We start from the raw sequence: 9,769 nt of genomic DNA on the forward strand, positions 1-9,769 counted from the left end.
CTTTCTTTAACCCAGATAAACTCTAAAAAGGCAAATCACCAGGAAAATACAAACGGAATAAAAATAAACGAATCAGGAGCCCAGTGTGAGGTATGAGAACAGTGGGTCTCCTTATGCCATGGCTGGAGGAATAGCCCAGCCTTTCGTCAGCAGGCTTCTAGCCAACCTCACAGCGCCCTTATAAAAAGCCAGCCCCAGGCAGCCCAGAGCAAGATGTGGTCTCACAGCCTCTCTGCTCCTTTGCTGTTCCAGCACTGCTAAACAAGTGGCCAGACTGGCCTGTCCCAGAGCCATGGCCAAGAATGGACTTGTCATCTGTCTCCTGGTGGCCAGCTTACTCCTGGACCAGACCAATGGCTACCCATCCAGAGCAAAAGCCAGGAAACACAGCAAACGCCGTGTGAAAGGTAATGGGACTTTGCTGCCCAGCAAAACCTCTAGGCTTACTTAGGCAGGAAAGGTGCTGGAAAAGGTCCACATCCAAACTGCACCAGGAGACCATCATAGTAACATCGTGGGTGTGTGGCTTTGCAGGGGATCCGGTGACCTTTGGAATCTCCAGGGAGTTTGCTATTTAAAGAAAACATGTACTGGGATTTTTTTTTTAATTGGAAAAAAGATTACTTATAACGACAACAAGTCTCTGTGGTATGTTTCTTGTCCATTGAGTGTCTAGAATGTGGGGCGTCTCTAACCTAACGCTCACATGGCATCTGTGGACATCGGGCTTTCTGAATGATGGGAAAGCAGTGTCTCCTGGGTACGAACCCTATTCAAATATATCTGTACCCTCACTACAATCTCATTAATGATGTGATTGAAGCAACTGTGGCTAACTTTTGTCACTGTCTGCCCTGCTGGTTTATTTCCCCATCTCTTGGGAAAGCTGTGGAAACTGTGTATCTAATTTTTCATATCATGGAGCACTGAATGTCTGTAACTGAAGGCCCTGTCAACACAAAATCAGACAGAACTTAAAGATATTTTGACACAGAATTTACTCATCGAGCAAAACCTAGAGCTGAGGTAGCTTAAGCCAAGCCAAGAGACAAAAACTTCAAAGTTGCAAAAAGCAAAGACCGTGGGACCCTGCCTGCCTTAGAGTGAAACCAGAGTGGAGAAATGCAGCGGGACCTAGGGATGTCGTATCTCAGTCTTGGGTCATTTTCCTAGCAGGATGTTTCAACACAAATACCATGCTATCATTTCTTTAACACTTTCGCTTTGTTAAAAGCAAAACCACACTGTAAGGGATGCCTGGGTCACGGTGGAAGCGGGAGGATCAGGATTTCAAAGTCATCTTTGGCTAGGGAGTTTGAGGCCAGTCTGGGCTACCTGAGCTGCCATCTCAAAAACAAGCAAGCAAACGAACAAACAAAAACTGTAAAGTCTGCATTCCACCTGTTACAAGCAGCTGATGGATATATTTGTGATGTTTTTATTTTTATTTTTTCTTTACTGATTCTCAAGGGGCATTTATTAAAGTCTGGTCTGTCAGAATGTTTCTTAAACAGAGACGTTCTTCCTTATAAAACATTGCTTCTGCCTGCGAGCTCTTTAAAGAAAAGCTTCAGATGTTTCTCAGAAAGAGGTGAGGTATATCACAGCAGTGAGGACAGAAGAAGAAAGGGGAGAGAAGATACTGAATGGCAGGGCATAGTTTTGTGGCTCTCCTTTCTTCACTGAAGTAGGAACTGTGAGGAAGGGTAAAAATGTATAAATGTGAGTTTCTCCATCCTTCTAGCTCCTTCATGCTCTCTCTCTCTCCTATCCCAAGATCCACCCTCAGCAGGTACATTACAATTATTAGTTGCAGACACATCTTAACCATCATCCCCCCCCTTCCCCTCAGGAGTAACAGTCTTTGCCTTTGGGTCTAACAAAAGTCAGGTCTACAAGAAGCAAAGCAATCGGCCTAGACTTGCTGGTTTCTTCTTTCCCCACCTAATCACCTATTTTTTTTTTAAAAAAAATGTTTTTTGAGTACCTTGAAATAATACCAAAGTTTATAGAATTAAATGTGAAAGCCAAGGCAGGAGTGGTGAGGCATACTTATAATTCCAGCACTTGGGCAGTGGAGGCAGAAGATCACAAGTTCAAGACTAGACTCAACATATCTAAAGATAGCCTAGGCTTCATTAAGACCTTATCTCAGAAAACACACACACACACACACACACACACACACACACACACACAAGTGAAAGCCACCTTGTCTCCCCAATCTTTACCCAGAATTATCTACTGTTACTGACAGTAACAGTATCTCTCAGATTGGCACTGAAAATATGTTGCAGGTAAATGAATTAACTTCATTTCTTTAATCTTGGATAGCTATAAATGTAGGTGTGCCTCATATGACATAAGTAGCTTTATTGTTTGGGGAGGCTCTGAGTTAACTGGTTCTTTCTTGGCAACTTTTATGTAGTTTCTGGTATGTCTCTCTTTGGCACAGTGTTCCACATGAAGCCCTTTTTGGGCACGCATGTCCATCCTTGCACTAAGATACTGTGGCATACCTTCTAGAAGTGGAATTCCATTAATCGGATTCTCTAATTGTCTCTCCAAATGACAACACCAATCTATACCTTTCTCATTCGACTGGACGACCCAACGCCTTACTATGGTTCCACTGGAAATGTCTGCTGTGTTTTCTCTGCCCTGTGTCTGACGCTGTGTAGCTAAACCATTAAAGAAAAGGAGACCTTTTAAGAGACTCAGAATGGCAACACAACAGCAGTTAAGTACCGAGTACAAGTGTTCCCTAAGTACTTACTTCATGGGTCTCAACAAATTACCTGTTACATTAATGAATAAAATACACCTTTTAGAGTGAGCTAGCTCCTCGGGGCATTCCTTCTGTTCATCCACCTGAGCAACAGGGAATGGAAGCTACCGAGTCACCCCGATGATGACTGCTGTAATGATCTCCCATCGTGACATACGTGTCTTTGTGCTAATGATGGTGTTTACAGCTACCTATTTAAATAGAAAGAGCTGGAAGCTCAGTGGGAAGGAAGGGGGATGAAATGTGTCTAGCTGACAGCTTGTAAGATGGAAGCAAGACCTCAGCGGGCTTTGCAAACCTGGCCCCGGTAGCTGCTGGGCTTGCATGCTAAATGCCCCCTTTATTTGTTCCAGTTTGAGTGGTCTCAGAGGAAACAAGCTTTTGGCAATTGTATTCCTGAGCCTAGCCGCCGGATGCTGAAAAACCGGTGTACAATGTTTCAAGCGAAACAGAGGCTGGGGGAGGGGTGCCACGTGCCCTAGCCAGGCAGTTTCCTGGCCCAAACGTGGAAACATCTGGCTTGTGAAGCACAAGTTTAAGGGGACAGAAAATCAAGACAGTGGATTTTATACGGTCCCGAGAGACCACAGAGCCACCAAACTGATTTTGTGTGCGTTCTTGTACACACATGTGTCGGTATGTGTTCACAACTGTGCACATGCATGTGGTAGGCAGAGGACAGACTCAGGTATCATTTCTCAGGTGTCACCCACCTTGGTTTTGTTGTGGTTGTTGTGTTGTTTCATTTTTGTTGTTGTTTGTTTGTTTTTCCTGTAGAAGTGTCTTTTCTTAGCCTGGAGTTCTGACAAGTAGGCTAGACTGACTTTGGACCATGAAGATTCTTTGATTCTTTGGAGCCCCAGGGATCTATCTGCCTGTATCTGTCTCCCACGCTGGGATTATAAGCATGCCACCTTGCCCAGCCTTGTTTGTTAAACTTGGGTTCTCTTGTGGCCCATAAAACTAAGACTCTGTTTCTGGCAGCCCCACAAAGAGACAGCTGGAGATGGTTCATAATCACCTTTATGTGTCGTCTCTAAGTCCAAGTTCTGGGGACCAAGGAGGTGGAAGCAGCTGCTTTGCAGAAGCAGATGGGGGGGCAGGCTGGGAGCCAGAGACACCCACATTTGACCTCTTTATTTGGGAGACCTTCAGCAGGTGGATTTCACTTTCTGTTTCTCTGTATCCTTTTCTGTGAGCTTCCAGACAAGAGTGTCTGTCCCAGGGGCAGCAAAAGACCTGATCTCACAGCCTAGTGTGTGTGATGTCTTCTAATATATGTTTAGTATTTCGCATGGCTTGCCACAATTCCTAATGCCCAATAGGACAGTCCGCATTCTCCTGGAATTTAGATTTAGCTGGAGCTACTCACTTACTTGCAGCTGACGCTAGCCAAAGAAAACCATGAAGATTCTTTGGTCCTATCTAAAAACATTTAAGAATAAATAACTGGGGCCAGGGATATAGATTGTTGGTAGAGCCCTTGCCTGGCATGCATAAGACACAAGATCCTGCATCTATTCTCTAATACCACCAAAACGGGAAAGGGGTGGGTAAAAAGAAGGGAAAACAAAGAGGAAAAGGAAGTGGATAGAGAACAAGGAATAAGGAGAAATAGTGGTGATGCCCCCATAGGTAAGTTTTCAATGGTCCTTTATGAATTCAACCATGCCAGGAGCTGCTGCACCTCCTCCATACCTCATCAGTCGCATAAGGGCACCAGGGTGAGGGAGGTGAGGCCCAGGAAGTCTGAGTATGAGTCCCAGCACTTACCCACCACAGCCCTTAGCTCAGCGCACTCACCTCCATCCTCTGTTAGCATTCAAATAACATAAACCTTTTTATATCCCACAAAGTATACGCCCTAAATGCAAACACAATTCACGCCCAGCGCAGTGCCAAGCAAAGGGAGAATTGTGGATAATGAAATCAAGCAATTCAAGTAAGTAAAATACAGATGGTGCTCTGAAGGGAAAATGAAGAAGGTTCGGGAAAGATTAGCAGCGGGGATGCCAATTTCAAGGGTTATCAGAGAAGTGTTCTCAGAATACACAGCTGAGCTTGGTAAGGAATGATGAGAGCAAACGCCATCCACAAAGTCCCCATGAACTTTCTCATCTAGCTTCTCTTCATGTATTGTTTTCAGCGCACATTTGGCTTGGCTTCATCGGGACCACAGCCTTGGATTCTGCATTCCAATGTTGCCATTTTTATTTTATTTTATTTTATTTTATTTTACACTTCCATTTCATTCTAATCAGATGTTCTCCATCCCAACACTGTTCCCCAGAAAAGGACGGTGACCTGAAGTCTCAAGTTGAAAAGCTGTGGCGGGAAGTCAATGCCCTGAAGGAAATGCAAGCTCTGCAGACAGGTGAGACAGTCCCTTCCCCAGCGCCTGGTCTGGAAGTGGACTAGACGAGAATCAGCCACTACCTGGGACTGAACTCATCCAGATTGCATGCTGAGATCTGGGGTTTGCCTGTTTATTAAAACAAGCAAACAAAAAAAAAAAACAAAACATTGACATCTGGGGGCGGTAGCACACACCTTTAATCCCAGCACTCAGGAGGCAGAGGCAGGCAGCTCTCTGATTTGAGGGCAGCCTGGTCTACAGGAGTTCCAGGACAGCCAGGGCTACACAGAGAAAACCTGTCTATAAAAACAAACAGACATAAAGGAGGGTATTTTAGAAGCTGGAAGGATAGATAACTCAGTTAGCAAAGCACTGCTGTGTGAGCATGAGGAGCTGAGTTCAAATCTGTGGTACCCGAAAAGCCACCTAGGGATGGGAATACAGGAGGTTCCCTGGGCTCCGTGGCCAGCCTGGCTAGCTGAATCAGGAGCTCTGGGTTCAGTGAGATATCTAACAAAAAAAAAAAAAAAAAAAAAAAAAAAAAAAAAAAAAAAAAAAAAAAACAAGCTGGAAAGCAATTGAGGAAGACACCTAACATCAGACATACACACAGAGAAACACACATACACAGAACAAATACACACACACACACAAAGATGCGCACACACACACTGAAACACACAAAGAGAAATATGTGCACACAGAGAAACACACATACACAGAAACACACACAGAAAACCCAGACATAGAAACACAGACAACTAGAGCAGCACACACACATACACATTAACAAAGATACTTTAAAAGCCAGGCCTTTTAAACGAAAGTATTCCTTTCCTTCGTTTGTTTGTTTGTTTGTTTGTTTGTTTGTTTGTTTGGGACAGAGGCTAACTATGTAGCTCTGGCAATCCTGGAGGCAGCTGGAGACCAGGTTGCCTCAAGCTAACAGAGAGTGCTGAGATTAAAGGCTTGGGTGGCCATGCCCAGGCCTAATTACCTTCTTGGCTGGCAGGAAACATAACAAAAGGGGTGATAAATGACTAAAAGGAAGCATCATTACTGATGTTCATCAGAATTGCCACTGAGATTCGAGTGAAACAGGTTCACAGGGCTCTCGCTTCCAGGCTACCCCCAACAAGGAAGAATATTGGATAGAATAAGAATTTGCTAACGGATTTTGTCTGGAGAGAACAACTCCTTCACGGCCTATGTAGCTGCACACACTTCGGGCCAGGAACGTTGCCATTTTTATTTTATTTTATTTTACATTTACATTTCATTCTAATCAGATGTTTTCAGAACAGCCTTGGTTTATAAGGACCCCAGGAGCCAATGTCTCTTATCCCAGCTTTGAGAGCTGAGTTTGAGAGTCCCCGTAGGAAGCCTGCCTATTAAAGTCAACACCGTCAGGTAAATGAAGTCACAGCTTCCCATCAGGTATTTATTATTCCCAAGCTGGCATACGTCACCACACCGGAGTCACCTTCTTCATCTGCAATGCTTCCCTGGGACAAGGGTGACAGCATTCCTTTTGTCTGCTTTGCTGAAAAGTTAAAGTGAGGGCAAATGGTACTGTAGAATGAGCGTGTGGTGACACACGCTCGCTAAAGCCACAGGAGGCAGAGGCGGGAGAATCAGAAGCTGAAGGGCATCCCAAACTACATAACGAATCTAAGGCCATCCTGGACTGCATGAGCCCCTGACTCCAAAAACCACAGGCCTCTCAAGATGGCTCAGCAGGTGAAGGCGCTTGCTTGCCACCAAGCCTGAGTTTGATTCTTGAGCCCCACATAAAGAAAGGAGAGAGTAGACTCCCTCATGTTGTCCTCTGATCACCAAATTCGCTGTGGCAACTGTATACACACGCACACACTCACGAATACATACACAAATGCACTCACACATGCATACACTGGCAAGGATGGGTGAAGAGGGAAAGAGCCTGTATCAAAAATCAAGCAAATAACCAAATAGTGTGGAACCCACTATTTTTATTGACTTCTTTCTTTCTTTCTTTTTCTTTCTTTCTTTCTTTCTTTCTTTCTTTCTTTCTTTCTTTCTTCCTTTCTTCCTTTATTTTGTTTTTGTTTGTTTGCTTGTTTTGGTTATTGTCTTTGAGACAAGATCTGTCCATGTAGGGCTGGCTTGCCTGGAACTGTCTAGGAAGATCAGACTGACCTCAAATTCATAGGCAGCATTCTTTCTCGACCTCTCAAATGCTATGATCACAGGCATGCGCTACCACGTGTGGCTTGTGTTTGCTTTTTAAATTTTTATGAAACTCCATTCCATTCTAAAAGTCCAAAGGAAACCTACCATGAAGTTCCTTACATAAGCTAGAATACAAATTATATCAAAGCACCCCAAGGCTTAAGGTTATGCTTTGAGTCTTACTTGGCTGTGAATTCATTATATGCTCCCTAAACCCTCCGGGGCATGTTAAGTTGGGAGTAACAATTTCTCTAGGCCTCAATAAGCTGATAAATGTGGCTGATAAAACACCACCATGTCAGGTAGGAGGTAGGGACTCTGCTTAAGATCCAGAGTCTTGCCACTGGGGACAGACAGCACATGGGGATAACAGAGGGAAAAGGGGGCTCCCAGGCACCAAGGACCAAGGCTCTAAAGCTGCACGGAGCCTGGCTGGTTCTGGTCAGCTAGGAGGTTAGGGACAAAATATCCTCTCTGCTTAAGGTCCAGAGTCTTGTGGCCAGGGACAGACAGATGGTACATATAGAAAAAAGGAAGGAAGGAAGGAAGGAAGGAAGGAAGGAAGGAAGGAAGGAAGGAAGGAAGGAAGGAAGGAAGAAAGCTCATATGTTTCACGAAGCCAGGCCATGTCTGGTTACCTTAAACACAGGGAATAAACCATCTTCTCACTTGTGTCGTAGGGTTGCTGAAATTGAAAGTGCTTATTACTGTGTCTGGCACGAACAAAACCATCAGTGGGGACTCATCACTGTCAACCCATTAATCATTACACAAACATGCACCAGTGCTTGCTAGGTTTGGTATAAAGCGTGTTACACACAAAAGGCATCTTGTTACATCATCAACTTTCCCACCTTTACAGTCTGTCTTCGAGGCACCAAAGTTCATAAGAAGTGCTACCTTGCTTCAGAAGGCCTCAAGCACTACCATGAAGCCAACGAAGACTGCATTTCCAAGGGCGGAACCCTGGTCATCCCCAGGAATTCTGACGAAATCAATGCTCTCCGAGACTATGGTAAGAGGAGTCTGCCAGGTGTCAATGACTTTTGGCTAGGCATAAATGACATGGTCACAGAAGGCAAGTTCCTCGATGTCCACGGATTCGCCATCTCCTTCTTCAACTGGGACCGTGCCCAGCCTAGTGGCGGCAAGCGGGAAAACTGTGTCCTGTTCTCCCAGTCAGCTCAGGGAAAATGGAGTGATGAGGCCTGTCGCAGTAGCAAGAGGTACATATGTGAGTTTATCATCCCTTAACAAGCTCCTCCTAAATATACTCCCAAGTAAGAATGATCACGATAAATAAGCTGGTAGTCCCCCTCAATAAACCCAGTTACATTTATTAACGGCAAGATTGCAATACCAGTGTTGATATGCATAGGTATACAGAGTCAGAGCATGTTTCTACTGTAGCTCATTATGGTGCTGTCCTTCAGACATGTTTAATAAAGGAACTTCTAAAAATGGGACTGTCAAATCCCTTTCCTACTTTCCTTGTCCCTCTCAGGTTAATAGACCTGGCCTGTTCCTAAAAATATAATAATCACATGTTTCTTCAAGATAGAAAAGCAAGATGGGCTACCTGGAAGATTTCTCCTTAAAATTGAGTCATGATGGAAATATATTTCTTGAGAATTGGTTGATTTTCCTGGCTGTGTGAATATTGTAGTATACTCTACATGAACCCTGATGTTGTAGGGGCAAAAGTCTAGGCGGTCTCTAAATGCCCTCAAGGCGTGTAGCAGACACAGGCTATGTGAGGCTTTGGCTGGTGTAGCATCGCAGGCTTTCACAATATGCTTCTCTTTCCAAGTAGAAGCACACACTAAAATGGAGTCTGCTATCTTGCCATCAGCATAAGCCACAGACACAGGTGAAACAAAGTGAGCTTTATTTAGCTTGTAGTTTTACTGGCTCCAAGTCACAGATTAAGCAGCCACAGTGAGTTGGCCAATGGTGAGGGTGAAAGATCATGGCAAGAACAGGCAGTCACACCTCAAACCAGAGCAGAAACAGAGAGTAGGAGCAGGGTCTCCTTCTAAAGAGTGTCTTCAACTGCCCAAGGGCATCCTAGAGGGCTCCACCTGCTTAAGGTATGTGATACCTTTCAAAATTGCCACACCAGAGTTCTTAAGGGGGTAGAAGTTATCAAACTACCTTCAGCCACGGTGTATGATAAACATATAAACCAATACACTGTCGTTTATTGCTGTTACCTAGTATTGTGTGCGGTGCTTAATCGCTGTGTTAGACTTCATGTCTAGTGGTGTGCTGTGTTTGTATTTGGCGTAGGTTTGTGTTTAGCACACACATACTGCTACATATAATTCACTACAACACCAACAATGTCTCTAGGCAACAGAATGTTTTTCAGCTCCATCACAGCCTCTCGGGACCAGCATCAAATATGCAATCTA

At 44.4% G+C, this 9,769-nt stretch overlaps 1 protein-coding gene across 1 annotated transcript; it reads left to right on the top strand.

Moving 5' to 3' along the window:
* The first annotated feature begins 292 nt into the window (after positions 1-292).
* Positions 293-8,609, top strand: Clec3a (C-type lectin domain family 3 member A). The gene is made up of 3 exons (XM_055620745.1): positions 293-407; positions 5,079-5,162; positions 8,218-8,609. Exons 1-3 carry the CDS (start codon positions 293-295, stop codon positions 8,607-8,609), a joined length of 591 nt encoding a protein of 196 aa, XP_055476720.1.
* Positions 8,610-9,769: the final 1,160 nt, after the last annotated feature.

This window comes from Psammomys obesus, unplaced genomic scaffold, assembly GCF_907164565.1.
Source record: "Psammomys obesus unplaced genomic scaffold, mPsaObe1.curated_primary_1811, whole genome shotgun sequence".
Classification (NCBI taxonomy): Eukaryota; Metazoa; Chordata; class Mammalia; order Rodentia; family Muridae; genus Psammomys; species Psammomys obesus.

Excerpts from the sequence above, each read along its gene's own strand:
- Clec3a (XM_055620745.1), top strand. The coding sequence starts at position 293 with ATGGCCAAGAATGGACTTGTCATCTGTCTCCTGGTGGCCAGCTTACTC. Across the intron at positions 408-5,078 it reads CAGCAAACGCCGTGTGAAAG|AAAAGGACGGTGACCTGAAG; the intron begins GTAATGGGACTT and ends ACTGTTCCCCAG. Across the intron at positions 5,163-8,217 it reads AATGCAAGCTCTGCAGACAG|TCTGTCTTCGAGGCACCAAA; the intron begins GTGAGACAGTCC and ends CCACCTTTACAG.